The sequence below is a fragment of the Argentina anserina genome, chromosome 1, assembly GCF_933775445.1.
Source record: "Argentina anserina chromosome 1, drPotAnse1.1, whole genome shotgun sequence".
Lineage (NCBI taxonomy): Eukaryota > Viridiplantae > Streptophyta > Magnoliopsida > Rosales > Rosaceae > Argentina > Argentina anserina.
The window spans coordinates 23,086,932-23,111,594 of record NC_065872.1 but is presented as its reverse complement, the minus strand read 5'-3'; the positions used below and the strand labels follow the sequence as shown (position 1 = coordinate 23,111,594).

Sequence of the window (24,663 nt, the reverse complement as noted above, 5' to 3'; positions counted from 1 at the left end):
CGGGCGGAGCCGTAGCCTGAGGCTAAAAAAATTTACTTACTTGAGAATGGAAGAATGTTATGTTTCCATCTTAAATGTTCCCTCAATAGATATAGATATAGGTGTCAAAAATGACATGTGTTTCTTGGATGTGGAGCATGCATCAAGGTCAAGTCTGGTAATACAACATCATTGACGGTTATTGAATCACTTTAAGTGTGTCACATAAAATTTGTTATTTTTGGGATCTGTTGTCAGCAAATAGTGCTGATTCAGAGTAATGGATTTCAACTCAAATAAATGAGTACGTAGACATTGGGATTATCGTTTATAGACATGAGTTGAAGAAAACTCAAATATTCAAATAACAGTTGCGATGGCGACGCATCCATAAGAAACGAGGGTTGTATGGGTTTCGAATATTCGAAACTATTCAAGTATGTAACCGGAATTAGAAGGGTTGTGATGTATATGGTCATAAAATAATCGATGCATATCGGCGATTCTCATGATCACACCCAAAATAGCAATGTACTTAGACAACCACACGAAATTGATTTCTTCCCTTTAAATAATAACGTGACACGAAAAGCGTCGACCAAGAGGGGAATCATATCCCTCTTTGGTCTCATCGGCATTATAAGAAAGGTCGGAAAAGAGACATGAAGAAGACTAATAACGCCCGATAATTTTTATATATATGTTCAAAAGCAGCAATTTTAAGAAAAACATACTTCTTGGTCTGCCAAATAGACCGCATATAATTAATTGCTCTGCAAATCGATCGTCAGGCAGGAAAGATGCTTGATGAATTCCTTTTCCTTGTTGATCTTCGTACTGATGGCATAAAAAGTGCTTGAGTGACGTCTATCTCTAGCATACATGTCATCATAGTGGTACGATGATTGATCATTTTTGCTATACGAGCACGTGAAAATTAGTTAGAAAACTAAAATGTGAAAATAAATGATTTAAATTGAATAGAAAAAGAAAGGGAAATAGAGTTATAAGGCCAATAGGCCATTGGCTCGGAAGAGCTGAGGCCCAAAGGGGCTGTCGGGCTGGCAGGAGGCCCATAACATGTAATCGGGTCTGATGTTGAAAACCGGGCGAGCGGGTCGGACCCAAAAGACACGGGTCGAGTCGGCTACGTCGTCTTCCAGAGGATGCGAGGCTAGCACCAGAGTAGAGAACTGGATGTTGGCGGTCCAATACTACGATCGTCGTCGAGGATGGCTGAGTCAAGATCAGAATCGCGCCAGCGTTGATGGACATGGCAAGAGCTATGGCGTTAGGGCCGAGTTATGCTCTAGGTGTCATCGGGGCAAGCGTGCAGCGCGATACAGGGACGAATGAAGGTCTGTTGAGGCTGCGCGATCGCTAATGACCTGTGCTCTCGTTCTGGGTTCGTTGTCAGAGGAGACCAGATCAGAGGTTTGTGGGAAGCAAGTCGTTGTCGACGTCGGGGAGGCCAAGCGGAGAATCACGGCATCGGGGCTGGGCTGGGCGTCACAACAATGCGGTGATGATGCTGGATAGGGCGACGACGTCCAGTTGGTGTGTGCTTAGAGAGCGTCCAAGAAGGCGCGGGGCGGCGCTGACTGTGGAGACGTAGGTGAAAGAAGAAGTTGGGTGCCCATAGTAGGTTCAATTGCTGTTTTTTTCTTTTTTTCCCGACAACTATTTGTCGGAAAGGCTCAAAATTCCAGCAATGACAAGAAGAATGAGGCTGCCGGAGCATAGGGTTTTAGGGCTAGGATTCAAAATTTCTGGTAGTGGCCTCGTCGCTCAGACACTTTAGAACAAAGTGCCTAATAACGTGTTATAGAAGGAACAAAACGAAAATAATAACAACATAATGAAACATAACGTAACTCTTTATTGATTGATAATGGGGCATATATATAGGCATTACATAACCACAATCTCGTAGGATTTGGAGTCCTAATCTATTACAGAGATGTGAATCTATCTTTAACAGAAAAGCTAATAAGGCTAAGACACACAAGGGTAGAATAGTAATTCTCTCTGAACAATCTACCATTTATAACAACAAAATACATTTAAATTGGTAGATTATAATATGTTGGAAAATTAAAACATCTAAACATTAAAAAATAAATAAGCATCTACAAAGTGAAAATAATATTTTTGTTTGGATGCATGTGAATTATTGAAAATAATATTATCATAGTTTAGCTATATGAGTCAGTTTGAAATTGTTACAATAAGAAAATTTTGAGAAATCAAATGTATGGTATTTGTGTTATTTTGTTTACTCTTATATTTGTATGTATTAGTAATTTGACATAAGTTGACAAAGTCAACACTAATTTTAAAAAAGAAGAAGGTCTAACTGATGTTTTGAGAGGTATGAATAAAAGTTCCCATAACTAAATAGTGTGATTTAGGTTACTTGTTGAAAGGTGAATTTATCACTACTATCTCTGGGTTCACCACAACACGTGGTCGGACAAAAAACCCCAAATCTTGATTCCATATTCAGCCCATCCGTTGGTTAGTTAAATAATATGCAATTAAATTTTCCTCTTAGGTCATCTCTGATAAGAGAGCTAAAAGTGGGTCCAGGTCCAAAGTCGGATCAAGAGGGATGAAAGTAGCCCTGAAGGTGGCTCTATTACTCTAGCGGGACCCATAGACAAACTCACTATCATTTATATTTTATTAATGTTGTTACATATTTGCATGCATTACAAACATAATACATTTGAAAACAAATAGAAAGTTGTGTTGAATTATCTTAATTTCATTATGAATTATATTATATAGTGTCTTATATATGTCATCAATTATGGTAGATTTTACATATAGTTAAATTTGATATTAATTATGCTTAATTAAACAATTAATCTACAAATTCCCTATGAAGATATTATCAGCAATAAATATACATAGATATGGCATCTAAATGTACACCTTGATATACATATTTTGATTATATATATATTTGTATGAATATTAGAAAATTATTTATAATTAATAAAATTAAAAAATTGGAAAAATATAATAAATGACCATAAAATATTTGGAAAGGCTAAATATTAGCCCTCCCCTATTGAAGATGATAGTAGATTCATGAATAAATTAAATTTTCTATGGGGGCTAAAATATAACTCTGGCCCCATTATAGCCTTCTCTTACTGGAGATGTCCTTAGTGTACGAAGCTCTAGCATGGAAGACAAGAGAGATAATAGTGAATTTCATACATAACTTTTGAATTTGAGAAAGACGAGAGAAAATTTTCCTCCACTACTTTTTGAAAAGCGAATTCAACCCCAAATCCTAATTGGAAATTCAGCCTATTTTATTGGGTCGGAATGAGCCTAAATTAAAACGCAACGTACAATATTCATATACAGTTTTGAAAATGGTAGTGAAATGTGCACTCTGTTCCGGGAGAATTACTATTCTACCCTTGTATGTGTCTTAGCCTAATAGGTTTCCTGTTAGGAGATAGATTAGCATCTCCGTAATAGATTAGGACTCCGAATCCTACGGGATTGTGGTTTTGTAATGCCTATATATAGGCCCCGATATCATTCAATAATACACAATTATTTCATCTTGAAACATGTTATCAGCACGTTGCCCTAAAACCCTGAACTTTTAGAGCCCTAGAAATTTTTTTTCTCTTCTCCACCGCCGGCCACCGTCGTCTCCGGCCTCCGGCATCTCCTCGTCGGCACAGCCCCTGCTCGCCGTTGTTGTAGCCCCCCCCCCCCCGCAGCCCCGCACGCAGCCCTGCACGCTGCCCCTGCACGCACGCGCGCAGCCCCGCGCGCAGCCCCTGCATGCTGCCCCTGCAGCCCCGCGCGCAGCCCCTGCACACTACCCCCGCAGCCCCGCACGTTGCCCTGCCCTGCAGCCCCCGCATCGCAGCCCCTGCAGGCCCTGCTCGCAGCCCCTGCACGCACGCACGCAGCCCCGCACGCAGATTCTGTCCTGCAGCCCCTGCGACCCCCCCTGTGGCCCTGCAGCCCCTGCACGCAGCCTCCGTAGCCCCGCAGGGTCTCTTCGCATTCGCTCCGCAAAAATATCTTTTTGCCCCGTAAGACCCCGCATCAGAGGATTCAAAATTGCTCCTCCCGCATATATACGCAAGGAACGCGAACTGCACAAGCAAACTCTTTGCTCAAGAGAAGCTACTCTCGTCTTCTCTACCCTTTTGGGCCTATGGCCTTACGAGCCCGATAGCCTTTTGGGCCTTTAAACTATTTCTTTTTTTTTTCCCTTTTTCTTTTCCTATTGCGTATTAAATCGTTTATTTGCACGTTTTCGTTTTCTAACTATGTTTAACATGCTTCCATAGGAAAAGTGATCACTCGTCGTACTATGGTGATGACATTCATGCCGAGATGGACGATACTTTTGTCATCTACATATGATTTTGATCGTATCCTCTCAAGATTTTTATGTCATCCGACGAAGATCGAAAAGGAATTCAACAAGCAACTTCATGCATGACGATCGATTTGCAGAGCAATTTACTTATATGCGGTCTATTTGGTAGACCAACAAGTATGTTTTTTCTTAAAGTTGCTGCTTTTGAAGATATATATATAAATTATCGGGCGCTATTAGCCTTTTTCATGTCTTCTTTTCCGGCCTTTCTTATAACGCCGATGAGACCAAAAAGGGATATGATTCCCCTCTTGGTCGATGTTTTTTTGTGTGACGGTCCTGGGGGAGTCACGTTATTATTTAAAAAGGAAGATATCGATTTCGTGTGGTCACCTGAATGCACCGCTGTTTTGGGTGCGATCATGAGAATCGCCGATATGCATCGATTATTTTGTGATCATATACATCACAACCCTTCTAATTTCGGTTACATACTTGAATAGTTTCGATTATTCAAAACCTATACAACCCTCGTTTCTTATGGATGCGTCACCATCGCGACTGTTATTTGAATGTTTGAGTTTCTTAAACTCATGTCTATAAACGATAATCTCAAGGTCTACGTACTTATTTATTTGAGTTGATTCATTATTCTGATGCAGCACTATTTGTTGACAAAAAGATCCCAAAAATAACGAATTCTATGGGACACACTGAAAAGTGATTTAATGAACGTCTATAACGACGTATTACCAGAGTTGACCTTGAAACATGCTCCACATCCGAGAAACACATGTCATTTATTGGCACCTGTATCTATTTCTTGAGGGAATTTTGGAGATGGAAACGTAACATTCTTCCATTCTCAAGTAAGCACATTTTTGAGCCTCAGGCTAAGGCTCCGCCCAATCAGATATGCAAGATTTTGTTGCTATAGACTTTTGATTAGTCAATCTATTTCGACTATGTCTACTGCTTACTATTTTTCAAGTATGACGTTGGCATTGCCATGATTATTGCTCGACTTTAGCTTAAGTCGTCCATTGGAATTGGAAGCTTGTTTGTGTTGTATTAAATATTGACATATTCTATAAAATTTCTCGTATTTCTTGTTTACAAGAATGACTCGTGAGAATTTTATTTGCCTTGCCTTAGCATGCATGGTCAACGTTTGCAACTCACGTGGTTTTTAAATTGGCCGCTTTTGGGTTACATGGGACCCCAATAGCACTACATTGTGATTTTGGACTTTGAAATTTGGAAAACGGACCTCGAAACGTCAAAATTGACGTCGTTTTTCCCGGTTACTGTTCCGGCGTTTCCGGAACGTTTTTTGACGTTTTACCGGCGTATTCGCCGCCTTCTGGCCATATTCCGGCGTTTCCGGTTCCGGACGGCGTTCCCTGTCGGACCTGAAGTTATGGCCTCCATACTGGCCAGGTCCGGCCACTGCCGGCTGGATTTCCGGCAATCGGTGCCGGCGGCTTCCGACGAGTTTTTTCCGACGTTTTTTTTCGTCGTTTCTCGTCATTTTTCCGGCATATCTCAGCAGTTCTTGCTGCCATGTTTTCCTAGTCCAAAATTCACCCGGTTTTGAGTTAATTTGACATGGTTTTTCGGTTAATTTTCCGGTTTTCTCCAAGTCGTTTCATAGCTCAAATGATTTTATTATTATTGGTGACCACCCGCACCAATTGGATGGTTTTTACCACCCAAATTGTTTGGTATTCAACTGCTCCAATACCATGTTTTTCCAACTCTCAAGTTGAAGAATGTAGTTCTATTGCCATGTGATACATTCGATGGGATTGTCATTTGTTTCAATCCCCTCTCTTACAATATCCTACGGCGTATTGTGTAGAGAAGTTCACCGCGTCGTTGACTCTCTTAATCTTCATTTTGAGAATGTCCCACCGTGAAATCGAGTGTCTTGCTAATTGCGTAACCACCCACACTGTCCTAAGGCGCAGGTAGTTGATTTACGGATCTCGTGCGGAGATTGTGTTCTATATCTTCGTGCCTTGCTAAGTTTTAAAGGCCATACATGCCAATGATGGATTTTCATCTTGATATTTTTGTTAAGAATGGAGAGGAATAAATCTGTCAGATTTCATTGACAGTATCTTTTTCAAGCTTCGACAGTAGCTTTGTTAGCCTGCAAACATCGTTTTGCTTGCCTGCAGCAGTAGCTTTATGTAACTCAAGATTCTTTGAATCATGGGTTTGGTTTTACTGTCTTCTCGGTTTTGACACGATCGTTTTTTGGTCATTTTGAACAAGATATGATGATTCGAGTTCTTTGAAATTCACATTATCATCTATTTTTCATGTTCACGAAGCGATTGGAGGACCACCTCACCCATGCTCCACACGGTGAGGCCGAGCCTGCCTATTTCGGCGGCTCCATGGCATTAAGGCCGTTGGTGGCGGCATCCCCTCCTTCACAGGAGCTTGTGATGCCTCCCGTGTCTTCTAATGTCTCCATGACAATCTCTGATGCCAATCGCTCATTTTGCAAAGCTTGTTCTTTTGCTAGATTTCAAGGAAGTCCTTATTTGCTAAGGCTCCAACCGAGAACATTCCATTCTTACAAAGTATTTAAGGTGACATTAGTGGACCCTATCCAACCGAATACGGACATTTTTCAGTATTTTTATGGTATAGGTTAAGAGCATCGACGCGTTGGTCACAAGTCGCTTTGCTTTCCACAAGAAACGCTGCATTCGCTAAAGTTTTTAGCTATGATCATCCTCCTAAGGGCTCACCACCCTTCCTATCCTCTCAAATCTATTTGAATGGATATCGTTGGAGAGTTCACCTCCACGACTTTGATGATTTCGTTTTGCTTATCTACTGGGATCGTCGTTGAACATATTATTCCTCATGTTCATTCACTGCACGATCTAGCAGAGCTCGGACTTGGTTATGGGTATTAACCTGCCGCTTTTTGTATGGAGATATGTAATGATGTTGCATGCAGCGACACTTATTCGTTTCAGACCCACAATTTGCCAAGCGTTTAGTGCGTACCAGATGGTTACTGGATACGATCCCAACGTTCTTTTCCTTAAACGCCTATTTGGTTAAAGTTGTTTATGTGCCTCTATTGTAGTTATCTCAATGGGTCTACTTGAAACGATTAAGTATTCTGGTTGGTTATGATTTATGAATCACCAACACTTGTCCGCTATTTCCAATCTACAACCGTTGATCTCTATCCTACGATATTAGCAGACGGTCACTTTGATGAGACATACTTCCCGTCGTTAGGGGGAGATATGGAATGCTCCCATTCTGGTTTTAACGCCAGGAATTGACGTGGTGTGGCACTATGTCCCATTAAGATCCCGCACTACTCAAAGTGAGCAAATGTGCAACGCATTATCGACTTCCAGAAAGTCAAAGATTCGATGCTCAATGACTTTACCGATATTGCGAAAGTGACGAGATCGCACATAAATGCTGTTATGTGCCGGTAAGGTTGGAACTCTCAGAATATGAGAGAATTTCATATGACCTGTTCCTAGCACCGTTGGCACCATCCCTGACAGTGGGAAGGAAGCCGGCGATGGCACCATCGTACGCTGTGGTGTTGTCGGCGCCCGTGGCATTGCACCACAAAACAAGGGCGGCAAACGCAAAGATGGACTAGTAAGGGTCATAGCTTCGGTCTTGGCTCCTGCCTAGATGAGGGGGAGACCATCATTCTCTAGAATCAAAAGTAGAAAGAAGCGAAGTGCGTAGGCACAAGTATTTCGCCCATCATCAAGAGATATTCTCTAAACATGTGTATCAACTAAGTTTCTGTGGGATGCTACATACTCCTTTTGTTGATGTTAGAGAAGAATAGAAATCTCACGAATTGATCGTATACAGCGCGCGTGTGTGTTTAATGTATTGATCTCCCATGATTGATGATGTATTCGCTTATGCTCTTATTCCGTTGTAAAGCATCAACGATGAACAACTTGACCGAAGTGGAAAGAATCAATACAGGCTGAACTAGACTTGTTATGTTGGTCGTTGTTCGTAAGTGGAATGAGAAAGATGAAGTCATGCAATATATGCAGGACTTATGGCGCAAAGATTGTCTCATTATCCTAGTATTGAGTACGATGAGTTATATTCTCTCGTTATGGATATAATTGCTTTCCGCTACTTGATCAGTAGTAGTGTCCATGATAGTGGTCATAGAATATCTGTAAAGTAATCTTGACGCAGATATGAGAGTGCCAGAGGGACTTTAAATGCCTCAAGACCACGAAGAGCTTATGTAATCAGATTGCGACGTTCGAGAGAACGTAGTACAATCGGTTGCAAGAACTCATACCCATATGTGTTCATATGAAGCTAATTCTTGATTCTCTATTCCGTCTAAGTATAGATGATGAAGAGATTCAATGAGCTATACATTCATACATGTTAGTGTTGTTGGGAGACTATTGCTTTCATTATGACGTGATTAACTATGCGCCTATGCATTGTCATTGGACTTGCATTGCTTCTTTGACATGGGTTTAGTTCTACACTTAGTGAACCAACACAAATCCTATCCACACCAACGCCGCCAGCAGCTCCAGCAACATCAACGTACGCCTTGGTGTAGCAGTCGACACTGGTAGCGTAGAGGATGCGTACGGTTCCGTCTTGGACCAAAATCAGTCCTTCATTGGTCCATTCCCCCATTCTTTTCGCGAAAGACACATTAAATGTGTCAAATCAGAATCTGTCCATTTTTGTAGGTCAATTTCAACGAGACCTACAGGACAGCTCGCTAGATTAAATATGGTGAAATTGGTACCGTTGGAAAGGTTTATGTGTCTAATTTCCAGGGACATCAACCTTTCATTCATAGCTATCATATTGAGTGAGTTATGGCCGTTTTAGCAAAGTAGGACAGTCCTGTCCGGAAATTTGCAAGTCAGTCAACTTCGACAGAGCATTGTGAACTGCTCCGATTGGATGAGATTGTGAACCTTATGTCACTGGAAAGCCACGGGTGCCTACTTTTCAGAACATTTTACGGTTCGTTGATACCTATTTTGACGAAGAAGTTATGGCCGTTTAAGTGAGTGAAGGTCATTCTACCCGAGAATCTGATTTTCATTGCAAACTCTTGTTTTGAGTTGTTATGCAATCTTGTTTCCTAAGATCTAAATTTGGCTAAGTATAGCATGTATGATCTAAGGATGTGTGGCTAGATTAATGATTAATCATTAGCCCAAGGCTACGTTTGAGAAGCATGTAATGAACGTTGTATACGTTGTTCTTTGTACTCCATGATTATGGCACTAATCAGGGGGAGTTGTTTCGTAGACTTCAGGGGGAGTCTGCCTCACATGATGCTATCAAATGTAGACGGTGCGTTGTGCTCTTTTTCCCTTCGATCAAGCTTTTGTTTTTACCCAAGAGGTTTTTATTTTGCTTGACAAGGTTTTTACCGAGGCAACGATGTGTGCACCATGCAACCTAGGCATGCGACACAAAGGGGAGTGTTCTGGGAGAATTACTATTCTACCCTTGTATGTGTCTTAGCCTAATAGGTTTCCTGTTAGGAGATAGATTAGCATCTCCATAATAGATTAGGACTCTGAATCCTACGGGATTGTGGTTTTGTAATGCCTATATATAGGCCCCCATATCATTCAATAATACACAATTATTTCATCCTGAAACACACTCTTAATTTTACAATTTATACTCCTCCTTTTTTTGTTAAAACCTTTTTAATAAGACAAACACTTATTATTAAGGGAAAAAAAATTAAGTTACTAAAAAAGAAACAGAAAATGTGAATTGTAAAACGATGAGTGCGAATTAAAAAAAATTAAAAAAAATGTTTGCTTGTAGGTCTAAAGAGTTTGGCTTTATTCTACCCAGTATACCTATACCAATTTTTTTTGCAGACGTGGCAATATCTGATTCGTTGACTACTGTTAAGAGAGACATGAGTATTTTGGACGTAGATTTTGCTGTGTATTCCATCACTAAGACGTTATAAATATGAAAGGGTGAATATATAGAGGGTAATTTGGTTGGTTAAATTGGTATGTTAGGTTTCAATTTGTTTCACCCACACAGTTGAAGATCGATAATCAGATTGAAAAGGGGTATTGAGGGTTTTTGGAAGGCGAAGAAATATCCATCACAAATCCTCACCCTCACCCTCTCCTTCCCCGCGATCATGACCGCTTAAGTACCTTCTTCTGGCCGTGAAAGTGGCCGATCCAGATGTAGTTGGTGGAGTTGCCGATCGAAATGTGAGAGTAGAGTGGACGGAAATGACGGGAGTTCCCAGATTTTCCCTAACGGTTGTTGTAAGTCTCGTAATTCCTCTCTGATGAACTTGTGTTAGGTCAGACCGTGAAAATAAGATGAACCCCCGTAATGTTTAAGATAGAAATACTGTTATTCCTCATGCTGGTGTTGAGTTAAATGTATGGTTATGGTATTGTTTTTGTCAGGTCGATTGGTAGGAGTGAAGAACATCTTTGTCAGGTAATTATCAAACACGTCGAATGAGTAGATTGATGGACGGGTTTTGGATAGGTAATGAATCTTTGAATTTGACAGATATGTTAGTTACTTTGACGTTAGAATAGCAACTTCATTTTTGCCTTCTCATGTATGAGTATTGTAGTTCTTCACAAACTAAAGTCGAATGCTAAGTTGAGACAATGTTGTGTTGTTGCCTATGTTAAATGTAGGTGTTGCTGAAGGATTTTGCAGTTTTGTAATCATAAGCTGAACCCAAAATTGCATTTTTAATTAGGTGAGTACCAGATTATTATTGACAATTTTAAGTGGCCTATGTCTTGTGTTGGCTGGGTTCATCACCCGATCTTGTTTCCCTTGCAACTATCTACGAGTGAACATGGCGGAGGCTATTGTTTCTTTTGCCGTTGAACAGATCGGGGAATTGATCGTTGAAGAAGCAAAATTCTTGTCCGGAATCGGCGATCAGTTCGGCGTGCACAAGCAAAATTCATTGTCACGCCAGACGCTAAACAACGTGACAATGAAATGATTTTTTTTTTGTGTAAACCAGAGATGCTGCATATGATCTAGACGATGTTATTGAAGCAATTTTAATGAGGTTAGGTGATAGCGACTTGATAGTTCCAAATGCTACTTGCTGCTTTATGAAGTAAATTATTCATTATACCATAGATATCCGGAAAATCTGACCAAAGTTTCTAGGTTTGCATGACTACCTGATAGTCACATATTTATGTGACTTTTATTGTGTTAATTATTCTTTTTACTTAGCTATTTTGTTATGTTTTTATATTTTTAATTAACTTTATTTATTTTTAGGTATTTTGAAGTGGAATATAGAAGAAGAGAGAAGAAAGAGAGGGAAATCCAATTCCTAACTCGAATATCTTGACAAGAAGAGAAAAATGTGAAATTCCGATAATTTTCCGAGCACCACCAATCACAATTCCGATAATTTTCCGAGCACCACCACTTTTGGTGGTGCCATGCATTTTCGGGCTAATTTTATGAGTAAAAAAGGAGCAACACATTGTTCTATCACAACTAGATCATATCTTTTTAGTTGATTTAACTACACAATTTTCTCTATTTCTCACAAAATCATGGCTCCCCATTGTCCAAAAATCTACACCTATATTATGCAAAAATCTAATTTGATTTTGGGTGTAATCATCACCTCTAGGTCTATCATTACCTAGCCATCATTTACTTCCTCCATGATCACCTACTTCCTTCCATGATCATTCACTTCCTCCAGATCACTCACTTCCTTCCATGATCACTCACTTCCTCCTTTATCACCTACTTCCTTCCATGATCACACACTTCCTTCCATAATCACTCATTTCCTCTTTTATCACTCACTTCCTTCCATGATCATCCACTTCTTTCCATGATCACTCACTCCACTCACTACATCATTATCTCTCACTTTTCTCTACATTTTCCACCACCATTCTCCTTTATAAAAACCTTCATCACCACTATCTCCATACACACCATTTTTCCACAACCAACCAAGAGAAATAGAGAGAGAGAGAGAGAGGGGAAGAAAAAATAGAGAGAAGAAGAGAAGAGAAATGGGAGAAGACGGCCATGGAGAGCTGAAGCGAAGTCACCTTCAATCTCCTCAAGCAACAACTCACATCTCCTCAAGGTGCTAAAATATCATCAAACCTCCAAAAGAAAAAAGGAAGTTCGGTCTCTTCTCCTTTAATTCATCTCTCATGTAACTAAATTCCTTGATAGTTAGGGGCTAATCAAAGCTCTAGATATGTCTTCGATTTCAAACTCCAATTGATTTATATAATTTTAGATGAGAATTTCTTCACTGATTGTTCATTGATAATTCTATTGCATGTCTCATTGGGTCGATCCTTTGATGCATGTTTTAGGGTTTTATTATCTTGAATATGTATATGACCGACATATCGTTGCATTTTCTGTGAGAAATAACAAGTTCTTTGCAGGTATTTGTGTGAAGTGATTCGTTAGTAATCTAAGGCTACCGACATTGACTTTAGATTCTTTGTTGTTACTCAAACGTTCTTAAAACTTTATGATTTTAATTATTTTGGTCTAGATACCGACATTTCATAGATCAATTAATTGAGAATATAGTTAAGTCGATACCGACATCTGTCTTAACATGACAATTAAGAGAACGTAATACGGTTAATGACCTAACGACATTGACTTAACTATAATTGCATTAATCTATAATTATTGACATTGTTTTGGGGTGATTGAAGCATATCTAGTAGTGGAGAGAAGTTCCTAGCTATTGTTTTTCTCATATCTACATCCATATTTACTTTTTAATATTCTATTTTTAGCAGTACTTCTGTATTATTTATTTTTGTTCACCAATCAAACCAATTCCGAATACCCTCAAAATATGTGATAGTCCGCCACTGTGTCTAGTTAGTGTTGATTTAATTTCGTAATTTTTGGTTGAGCATAAATTAGCTAATTAATTAGGTTTCCGTCCTTAGGTCAAGTCTGCCAGATTTCTGGTTTACGCGTCTGTTTGTGTTTTTAAGTCTTAGTTTTATCAATCTTATGAGGATAATGACCTATATTTTCCATTTATTACATTGATATAATTGATTTGATAATAAGGTATTTTTGTAGGTGTTTTTGCGCATACCACTACCCAGCATTAATAACCAGTTTTTTACCAATTCTGAAGAGAGTGCCCTTGAACAAATTCTTGTCTGTACTTCGACAGATCTTTCTCTTCCTCATAAGTGGTGATTAAATCAATCATTCGTCCATGGGCGGTTCGAAATTCCACCTACATACCAACATTGATGTTTAAAATGTTATCAGAAGATGATAGCATCATGACGGAATAAATAATACATTTTGGGATAAACATGCATGAAAGAATATTAAAAATACGTATACACGTGATTTTAGTTTTATACATGGTATTAACTTCCAACCTTTCTTCTTCAAACTTTGATATTCCTGTTGCAGTTTCTCCTCAACAGCAGAGCCTTCTGTTAGATTGCAAAATGAACAATCAGTAATCAGATGGCCAAAAACGAGTTGCATTAAGAAGGATAGATGATATCATTTTTGCAGGCCATATAATAGATAATCTAAAGTCGATGCACAGTCTATTCCTGCCGGAGATGACATGGGTTATAAGGTATGAGAAACCCAGTCAGCTCCTTCAAGTTATTAACAGAAACTAATCAAATCCAAGTCCCAGAAAAACAGAGAGAGAAAACAAAAGGAGGAGAAGATGTCAACTGAAAAACTACCAACCTACCACAACCGCACACAAAGCAACTCAATGTAATACAATGAAAATAAAGCCAAAGGAAAAGAAAAAAAAACAAGATTAAAGTAGCCTTGGTATCAAACAACAATGAATGTATAGACCTATCATTGAAGCAAGAGAAGTACATGCCCTCTGTGAAGCCAAATGACATTTGAGGAATGTATAGACTTGTGTGTGTGTGTAGGCATATATATGAACCTGCAACCAGACATCACTATGAAACTATGTACCTAGATTATGCATCACCTATGTCCAAATAAGAGATAGATTACTTGAGGAGTCCTAGACCTCTCCATAAAATAGTGTACCGTTCCCTTCTAGCAGCAACACAAGAGACAGTAGATATTTTATTGGAAAATAGAGCAAGATATTTAGACAGTCCTAGCACCAACTTCTTGTCCCACATTAGTCTTGTGCCATTCTCATTGCAAGAAACTAGTCCTACCAACTGTGATACCAGTTCGATTTTCACATTGAATTGGAGCATCATGTCCCTATAACCAACTCTGGACAGCCACAGGACAATATGATGCAATTTCAAGCATATATATACTTGCATACTTAATTTCCTAATGACCCGTGACATCAAGCAACATACATCATTTGTGTTAACTTTGAAAGGTAGCAGCAGATTTTCCTTTCTTTTCTGGAGCTCATCTCAATTTGCTACTTTGATATATGGCACAGTTGGTTTACTAAGGAATTTGGAATGCAAATTACACATGAACACTAGAGCATACAAATTGAAAGCCATGGCGTAGAAATGAAAGAATCAGAGAAGCAATTTGACTTACTTGTTCGGTAATCGATTTTCCCAAAATCCAGACCGGCGTTGCCTTATCCACTTTGCCCATCTCAATCGCCAACCCAGTACAACACCTGCAATTTTCCCCAAAAGAAACCCTAAAATTTTCTCATTTCTTGGAAACGATATGAATCTCAGTTCCTAAGTAGCACGGATACGGACACGAGTGTCCGTATTTGACACAATTCGATACGCGGACATGACACATGAAATTTTTGTTAGACATGGACACGTTAATTAAATATTTTTTTAAATATATATATCTAATTAAGAAAAATAATAATATAGTTTTATAAAATAAGTAATATAGCTTTGGGATTAACCTTAAGGCACCCTGTAATTCCCCCTCCTTCGCTCAAAAAATGTGCCCGAACTCTAGTATATGAGCCATTGTAGTACATATTGCAAAAACTACATTGCCACCTCCAATTACCTCTATTTGACGATCTTGATGACCACCTCCATCTCCAACATTACCAATAATTGTTCCCAACTGTGATTCAAGTTCCCAATTGTTCTTTAGGATGTCTGTTACAAATATCTAGAAGATATCATTTGCAAATACCATACCTAACTACTTCATTTCAGCCAAAATATTTACTGCACAAAAATCAAAGATTCAAAATCTGTCATTTTTCCAATGCAGGTCTGTAGCTTCAAAAAATGATAAGTAATTATAGAAAAATTCTTTCTCTGCAATTCCAGTTCTCAATTATTCTTTTGGATGTCTATTACAATTATCTATAAGACACCATTTGTAAATACCAAAACTAACTACTTCATTTTTAGCCAAAACATTTACTGCACAAAAATCACAGATTTAAAATATATGAGACAATTAAGATTCAACCTCTAATGTTTATGTAAACCATGCACTGAAGTTGAACCATCCCACATATATTAGCATCTCTAAGTCAAAATACGAAGTTAAACTATCCCACATAATCTAGCATTTCCAAGTCAAATGCATGAAACATTTTCTTCCCCCGAAAAAAAAAACAACACATATGGCTAAGAGCAATATTTACCAGAGTTTAATTAAACAGACTTCTTATGAAGCCTGCTACACCAGCAATCAGCCAAAGTTTAATTATAGAAACTTAAGAAATGTTACAGACGATAGATCACTATGGCCTAGCGTAAAAATCCTAAACCTAAAGAGATTTAACTGAATAAGCAACTGAAAGTCTGAAAAGCCTATTTCACAGAAACCTACTAGTCTGAAAACAACATACTTCATTCTCACTTGATGAAACCTTCAAGCAACTTAAATGAACCAACTCCAAAGAAGAACAATCCTAGAAGATCCAACTTTTAGTTATAGGCTTATAGCCAGACAAACTCCAAATGAAGCACTTAAGCCTAGACTTGAACAGTTTATGTAATTGTCTTGATGCCAATCCAAAGTCATTTCACACAACCCGTCAAACATAACGAAAAATAAGCAACAAATTTCTGGTATATTCCATCTTCCTCCAGTTAAGAATGAACAATAACAATTAAGCAATGGTAAAAATGCTGATACACAATTTTCTCCTTCCTATCTTTACTTGGAATGATATTTGAAATTCTACGAATCTTGTAAAATAATATGTTTAACTAGAAACAGAGAGAAGCTATATAGAAACATTGAATACCAATAAGCCTGAAGCCTAAACACACACAGTCACCCAATTGAGAGATTGAACCCTAAAAACAATCCCCAAATTATGATAACAAACCAAAATACAAGAACACTGAACATAGGAGAAAAGAAACTTACAATAGAAGAAGAAGATTGAAAGGTGTTTGAGTGTTTGGGGATGCGAGAAAAGGAAGGAGCTGTTATTGCTGGGTTTTGATGACTTGGTGAAAAAAAGGAGAAGTGAATTCAATTTCGTTCTCAGTTTCTCAAACCTAGATTCTAATTTTCTCTCTTTCTTCTTTGTTCTTCCTCTCTCGCTGACCTCGCCCTTTTCTTCTTCAATCTGGGCGGCTCAGGAACAACGAGGACTCAACAGAGGCTATGAAGCAGCAAGTTAAGGCTTGGGACGATCTCTGATGTAGCTGCCATGGACCTGAGCGAGAAGACTGCGTGTAGTGAGGGTTTTGGTCTAAGATTTTTTTATGGACAAAAATACCCCACCGTGTCCTTCTTAATTGCGTGTCCAAACAGGACACGCGCGTGTCTATTACATATTGCAACTTGTCCAAACCATGTCCAAAATCAGTTCGCGTGTCCAAGCGTATCTGAGCGTGTCCGTTTCCGTGTCGGACACGCGATATGTAGCTCAGGCGGCGTGTCTGTGCTTCTTAGCTTAATTCTTTCGACCAATGGATCTATATAGCACACGTGCACTACACATGACGGCAGTAAACAAATTTTCACCTTGTATCTCGTATCATACCGAGCTAGCTATAGAGTACGGATAGCATACATTGTACGTATGAACAAGTATCCCCATTCGTAATAACAAAACAACCATCAACCATCAGTAGTCGACACATGTAAAGAAAGGTTTGGGTATTGGAACACCCGAGTACAAACTATAATCACTCAGGTCGAAATGTTGTGAGTTGTGTTGGTGACCTATTGACCTTCGTATATGGCTACATGCTACTTGACTTCATACCTCATGGCAGAGCCTATAGTTTCAAAAGAAGTTCATCCACGAAATTCCATGGCATTTCCAGCTTCTGCTATCTGCAGTTCAATTGGTCATGTTGTTTCTCTATTGTCTTTCTCAAATTCTCTCCTCCCTTTTCAAACCAAAAAATCCACCCATTGTTTCTCTTTTGAATATTGTTCAAGACATTTCATCAGCTATGCAAGTCAACACAACTGCAGGCACTACTCTTCTTGTTTTCGTATCTCATATCGATTTTCTGATGCTGAAGATGGTGAAAACGAAGCTGAGGATTGCAGCTTTGATGAAGCCGTGGTCCTTTTCAACACAAGAGAATACTATAAGTGCCATAACTGTCTTAAGTCACTATGGAACAAAGTTGAAGAACCCACCAGAACTCTTCTTCATGGTATTCTACAATGCGCTGTGGGATTTCACCACCTATTCAACCAGGTGCATATTTAGCGCAATCCCAGTCAATAAGCTTCGTTTACTAGTAATTTGGTAATCAGTTAGGTCTTTGTTAATTAGAACCATAAAAGAGCTATGATGGAGCTTGGAGAGGGATTGTGTAAGCTTAGAAAGATGAACTTCAAAACCGGGCCATTTTACGAGTTTGAGCGACAAATCTCTGCAGCTCTGGATTTGACTTACCAAACGCAAATCGAGTTAGCCGCCTTTGAGTCTCTCATCTCAAATCACATAAATTATTCAACTCAGATAAAAAAATCCTAGCTTTTTACTACGACAGTACGACATAAGTTCATATTAACCTCTGATGATTTTCATAGGTGGGGATGATGTCTGTGTTTTAATGGATCGATCAGAGAGATCGTACCGACTTCTAGGCAAGGGCGGATTTAGGATTTGAACGCATGGTGGGTTTGGAATAAAAAAATGTTTTGGTCATTACAATATATAATAATATAAACATTAACATCTGTAAAGTCTTTAAAAATATAAAAATAAGTGTCAATGAATGTAAAAGAATATTATGAAAATCGATGGTAAATTAAAATACTCAAACAATTTTTTTCCCAAATTAATTAGATTGAAACTTAATAGCTCATATTTGCAATTTCATATTCAATATATAGAGTAGCATGAATATTATGAGAAAGTACTTAAGGATTTTTATGAGTTCTAAGAAGACATGACGGTATTAATAGGAGAAATATATGCTAATAATCAATTATATATATATATATTATCAACACTAATATATTAAAATTTTAGGGTGTATATTGTAACATGGGATCCAGCCAGTCCAAATCCTGGGCTGGATCCGCCAGTGCTTCTAGGCCGGTATGCTGTCGGACATCTACTCTATACCCTGCAACTGCAAGCTGATGACGACTCTCATGAAACCATGTACATTGTGTTCCTGCCTCAAAGGTCTTATGCGGTCAGCTACCAAAGGTGAAGCTTCCAACTCTCAGTGCAACCACACAACATCTAATCAGTTATGGCCTCTGAATTTACTTGAAATTGGTCCTCTTGTTTAAAGACAGACATGTAGGTTTCGCATTAGTAATTATTTAGGACTCACCACAGTGTCACAGTGTCACAGTACGTGCTCATTATACACCCTATATTTGTCAAGTCTTTGAGTGCTACAATTGTTTATGATGCGCAAGTTATCATCTGCTTCCATTTAGAATGATTTCAACCACAACTCAGCGCCATAAGAAAACCCAATCCCCAACAACTCTTTCAATGCTCACCAGCGGCCAGCTTGCCAATTCTTTAAGTACTATCAAATTTTTCTTTCTTTTTGTAATGATTTCAACCAAACTGGAAAGAATTGTGGACTATAAATCTCACTACTTTTGGTAACAGAAAAAGGGATTTTAAACAATATAGCCTTGGAAATTTAATTGTTGACTATGCAAGAATACAAGGTTGGAAGCTGGAAAGTTCAAAACTCAAAGGGCTGTTACTGATATCCCAATGATGACGATACATACTGATATCCGATGAGGCAATGATTATACAACAAAGAGCAGTTACTTATGAATCAAGTTGTACAGATCAAATTACTCAGATGCTAGAAACGCAAAATGGGACCATTCAGTCAGTAATCTGGGACCATGTAAGACCATTGATTCTCAACTATCACTAGCTATTTCAGATCATCACACCAATATAATAAGGTGTGGCTTAATTAAATCTTTACCAACAGTAGAACATCTCTTGATACATACTGGGTCATATTATCTCTCCTTTGTTTTAACGGGGACATCTCTGTACAATTTCACTTGACCCTTCAAAGAATCTCGCCGTGGTTGCGCCACTTTGTTGTTAGGATCAAAAAGAAGGACTTCTTCAAATGCATTCAGGGCAGACTTAAAGTCTTTCTTCTGTTCATAAGCATCCCCAAGGTTATTCCAAGCAGTTACATAGCCAGGCTGAAGCTTCACCGCAGTTTCAAACATGGTAATACCCTTAGCAAGCTTCCCATCACGGACATAACTGACCCCAAGGGCGTTGTAAACCTATTTACACATGAACGATGATAATAATATCAGCATATATCACGCCTCACTACATGATGTATATAACATAAAGAAAAATACGGACATAACTGACCCCAAGAGCGTTGCTAACCTATTTAAACATATGAAAGATGAACAAAAATATCAGCGCACCAGCCCTTTATTAAAAAAAAAATCAGCGTAAACCATGCCTCACTACATGATGTTAAACATACAGAAATATACAATCTTGTGCAAATCATGTTATCTATTTTTTATTTTTTTGCCCTCTTTCTATCTATAGTTTCCATCTTAATGAAGTTACAGAACCGCGTGAAAACAAACTAAAGGTCAAAAGTTGAGCCATTGCAACACAGACTCCCCAACCATGTTAATTTTTTTATTTATAAAAAGAGATCTACAACCTTGGAGACACCAACATATACAACAGCAGGGAGTTAATTAAGGTTGTTCTGAAAGCATTTACACGTACAAACTCACTAAGCATGAGTCAAATTGACAATTTAGTGACGAAGATACCATTAGCAGATGCAATGGAATAAAGCAGGCTCTATAGTTTTGATGGAAGACGATAACAGATACGTTTCTTTTCTTTCAGTATTAAACTACCACGTCATAAAATGCTCATTCAATAGATTGAAGAGACTGGCATAGAAAAATTGTCAAACAGGCACAACAGGTCAATTAAATAATTAATCTCAAAATATTATCACACCTGAGCAAGATCTTGATCATCCCCATCCCATTTCTCAATTGCCTGAACCAAGTACTTTGTAGCAGCTGGATAAATTTTTCTCCTCAGCATTACTGCTCCAAGTTCAAAAAGCTCAGTTGCACTAGCGTCACCACTTCTTACCTGCTCCTGTTATTTAGAACCAAAAAAAAAAAGGCATAGTGTGAGTAACTACCCTACGATTAGAGAATTTACTCAATGTCAATATAAATATGCTTTTTAAAAGAGCATGATAAAAAAAATAAAAAAACACATTTCTAACCTGCAATTCTTTGGCAGAAAGATCAAGTTCTCTACGTACAAGCACTTGACGAATCACAAAGAAGGTTCCAATCCCAAGAAAACCCAACAATAGTAGCAAGTATGAAAGCTGAATTCCCAGTTCAAATAACTCTCCAGTCTCATAAACCACATTTGGTTTTAAAATTTCGTGTGATTGTGCCATTGGTGTAGAGATCAGCCATATACTCTGTCCAATTAAGAATGTAGATATCCATGTATATGGATTCTTCACATCTGGGGTACCTCTACTAAACAAAGTTCTACTAATGAGCTCTGAAACAAAAATGTTATACACAAAAAGATGATTCCCAATAACTTGACAGGAGGTAGGTGCAGGAAAAGAGAGGAAGGGAGAAAAATAGCGATCCAAAAGACTAAAAATTACTAATGTTTTACATAAAGATCTACAATGAAAATCATTACTCTGCAAATTTTTTGAGGTCTGGATTTCCAATGCTAGTCCTTCTCGTTGGGATATCTGCCTTCACCCATGATTCAACAACACGTTAGTAAAAGCAATTGTTGGAATAAACAAATTATGAAGCAAACAACCGAAGAGGACGAAACAGGCCAAGCAAATGTTCATAAAGTATGAATGGTACCTCGACGAATTTGGTGGGTTGAATTTGACGGTGAGAAGCCGACGGGAACAGGTTGAGGGAGGGGAGGGACGGAAGAAGAGAGGTCTGAGGGGTCAAGTGTCGAGACAAAACGTATGAAGGTTTTGGTGTTGGCGCGCGCAAAGGTGGAGATCGGAGGAAAGTGGCCATCGAACAAGTTTCCAGACTCGGAAGTGGGAAAGAGATAATGCCCAAGCTCATACTCAGACTCGGTCTAAAGGATAACGAAAATGGTTCCATTTCATCTCGACCGTTTCATCCAATCTGGTTTTGCGGGGTATTTAAGCAGTTATTTTTTTTTTCTAATATAATAAAATAAAAATAACACAGTATAATGGTTTGCTTGGAAGATTTACTTTTTATTTTTAAAAGAAAACAAGCATTCTTACACGCGTTAAATAGAATAGAAGATATAAAACACTTACATTAAACATATACTTCAATTCTTATTGAATAGAAGATATAAAACACAATACGTATTAAATATATATGATTCCACGTAGTCATAGAGGAGTTTGTGTGTTTATCTAATTCAAGTGTTCCACCACTGCTAAATAAAATTTTACCTACGTCGTCAGCAGAAAAGAAAGTGATCAGTTGGCACACGTAAAGAGATGAGAGATGTTTGTGGGAGAGTTTTTAGCTAGGATGCATGGAATCGGGTGCGGGTATGTGAAAGCGAAGCGTTTAGAAACGCGGAAGCGATTTTTTTCAAAAATTAAGGAAGCGGGTGCGTTTTGGAAGTATCATAATAATAGATATATATTATATACTATTTTTATCTTTTAATTTTATTTATTTTATCAAGTTTTAAAATAACTTGATAACTATTAATAACTTCTTTTCTAAAACATGATTATCCTTGGTTGTAACAATATTAAAGCTTCATTTCAAAATTCAAACAAAACAAGGTCCAGTATAGTGTAAAGGTATTGGCCACGTGCAAGTCAAAGAGACATCACTTAATGAAATTGAATAAAAAAAAGTTTGTCTTCTCTCTGTCTCGTCAAGATTTTATTCATATCTCTCCCCAGCTCTTTCTCTTTTCTCTGACACATTAGATCAATTGATGATATCCATCTTTAACCGCTTGAAGAAATTGAAAGAAGATGAGACGACAAGAAGAGACTCAAGACATTGATTGATGAAATAGAGGAAGGGAATGAATCACGCTTCCAATTTGGAAGCCAACGCTTCCGCCGCGCTTCCAATTAGGAAGCCAACGCTTCCAACGCGCTTCCAGTTTGGAAACCAACGCTTCCGCCGCGCTCCCAAACCCTCCGTTTCTGGAATCGCGTTTCCGCTTCCGAAGCGGGAATTGGTCGTCAAAGCAAGCTTACGTGCTATGTAGGTTTTTAGAGAGTGGTTTCCCCACTTTATAAACTTACTTTTCTGTCCATGTTGTATTAAATCTTGTTTGTTAAGGATTTGATAAAATGAGGACAATACCGAATTAGGTGTATGGCGATTCCACATGCCAAATTGGCTTAATTAAAAGTTAGATAGATGACTAAATTAGAAAGAGAAACCTTTTAGAGATGCCTGTTCTAAAGAGGCCTACGTTAATAGAAGCAAAGGAAATTCGAAACTCAGCAAAGAGAAAGCCCACATTGGTAAGGGAATTAGCAGCAAAATCGGCTTGGTTAGAAGAGAGTTTCACACCCAGTTGCAATAGCCCGAATATCTTGAATAAGCAGCAGAATCTTCCAAGGAGTGGAAACTTTTCCAACCACATAATCGATAACCCGCAAAAAATCATAGGCTTTAGAGAACCCGAGATCTCTTGCACTCTTGAGAGCATTACAAAGAGAGTTACTGAGGTAGCATTTGTAATGGAGACATTTTGTTTCCAAATGTTATGAGCACCCGCAACTAAATGATAACCCATATTATTATTGATGATGTAACCAATAGATGCCTTGGAAGTGTGTTGAATAATAGAGCCATCAAAGTTGATCTTAGCAAACTCATCAGGTCTGCTTCCAAGTTGTAATTAGTGAAACTATTACACATCAGGCGTACAACATGAATATGAATAAATGTAAATTCCTCCTATGGTACTTGATGCATGATTACTTGGACAATTTGGTACTTAATGTATAAAAATAGATAATTTGGTACCTAAAGTTCTCATTTGTAAGACATTTTAGTACCTCTATTAATTTTGATCTAATGCAGAATGAAATAACTGTGTCTTTATTGAATGATATATGGGCATATATATAGGCATTACAAAACATCAATCCCGTAGGATTCAGAGTCTTAATCTATTACAGAAATGCTAATTTATCTTCTAACATGAAACCTATTAGCTAAGTAGCACGGACACGGGCACGAATGTCCGTATTGGACACGATTTGATACGTAGACACGGCATATAGAAATTTTTTTGGACACGGACACGTGGTGGACACGTTAATTAAATATTATTTTTAATATATATATATATATATATATTTATTAAAAAAATTATTTTATAAATTTAAAAGTGTTTAGAATTTTAGATGTATATATATGTCAAAGTGTGCATTAAAATGATGAAAACATAACTTGTTAGAATGGCTAAGGACTTGATAAGTACCTTGGATAACTAAGATTCGAATCCCACCACAAACATTCTTATTTTTATCACGAGTTTCTCTTCTTATATATATTAAAGTGTGCATAAATATAACAAAAACTGAATTTGTTGGAATGGTTGATGAGTTGTTGAGTGTCTTTGATGACCAAGGTTCGATTCTCACCATAAGCACTTTTATTTTTATTATGAGTTGGTGCGTGTCCGCGTGTCCGATTTGGACACTCGCGTGTCCGGGCCGTGTCCATATCGGACACGCGTGTCCGGCGCGTATTGGTGCGTGTCCGTGTCGGACACGCGATACGCCACTACAATGGTGTGTCCGTGCAACCTAGCCTATTAGGCTAAGACACACACAAGGGTAGAATAGTAATTCTCCCGGAACACTCTCCCTTGTGTCGCATGCCTAGGT

The 24,663-nt window shown here is 38.3% G+C and overlaps 2 protein-coding genes across 4 annotated transcripts; one reads left to right on the top strand and one right to left on the bottom strand.

The window, feature by feature from the left end:
- Window positions 1-17,522: 17,522 nt before the first annotated feature.
- On the top strand, window positions 17,523-19,019 carry LOC126804205 (uncharacterized). The gene is given in 5 exon segments (XM_050531955.1): window positions 17,523-17,996; window positions 18,075-18,222; window positions 18,335-18,391; window positions 18,845-18,942; window positions 18,945-19,019. Coding segments are annotated over 5 exon segments (852 nt in total).
- Window positions 19,020-19,388: 369 nt separating this feature from the next.
- On the bottom strand, window positions 19,389-21,949 carry LOC126788654 (tetratricopeptide repeat domain-containing protein PYG7, chloroplastic). Of its 3 annotated transcripts, none has more exons than XM_050514667.1 (5): window positions 21,656-21,949; window positions 21,477-21,531; window positions 21,034-21,326; window positions 20,754-20,900; window positions 19,389-20,038 (listed from the first exon to the last, which is right to left on the bottom strand). In XM_050514667.1, the coding sequence occupies exons 1-5, from the start codon at window positions 21,911-21,913 to the stop codon at window positions 19,757-19,759; spliced, it is 1,035 nt and encodes a 344-aa protein (XP_050370624.1). In that variant the 5' UTR covers window positions 21,914-21,949; the 3' UTR covers window positions 19,389-19,756. The 3 variants fall into 3 exon arrangements, with proteins under 3 accessions (XP_050370624.1, XP_050370630.1, XP_050370635.1); XM_050514673.1 differs by having other exon boundaries at window positions 21,034-21,301; window positions 21,477-21,535; window positions 21,656-21,947; XM_050514678.1 differs by having other exon boundaries at window positions 21,034-21,298; window positions 21,477-21,535; window positions 21,656-21,947.
- Between the last annotated feature and the right edge of the window lie 2,714 nt (window positions 21,950-24,663).

Excerpts from the sequence above, each read along its gene's own strand:
- LOC126788654 (XM_050514667.1), bottom strand. The coding sequence starts at position 21,913 with ATGGAACCATTTTCGTTATCCTTTAGACCGAGTCTGAGTATGAGCTTG. Across the intron at positions 20,901-21,033 it reads TTTCTGCCAAAGAATTGCAG|GAGCAGGTAAGAAGTGGTGA; the intron begins GTTAGAAATGTG and ends TCTAAATAACAG. Across the intron at positions 20,039-20,753 it reads ATGATCAAGATCTTGCTCAG|GTTTACAACGCCCTTGGGGT; the intron begins GTGTGATAATAT and ends ATGTGTAAATAG.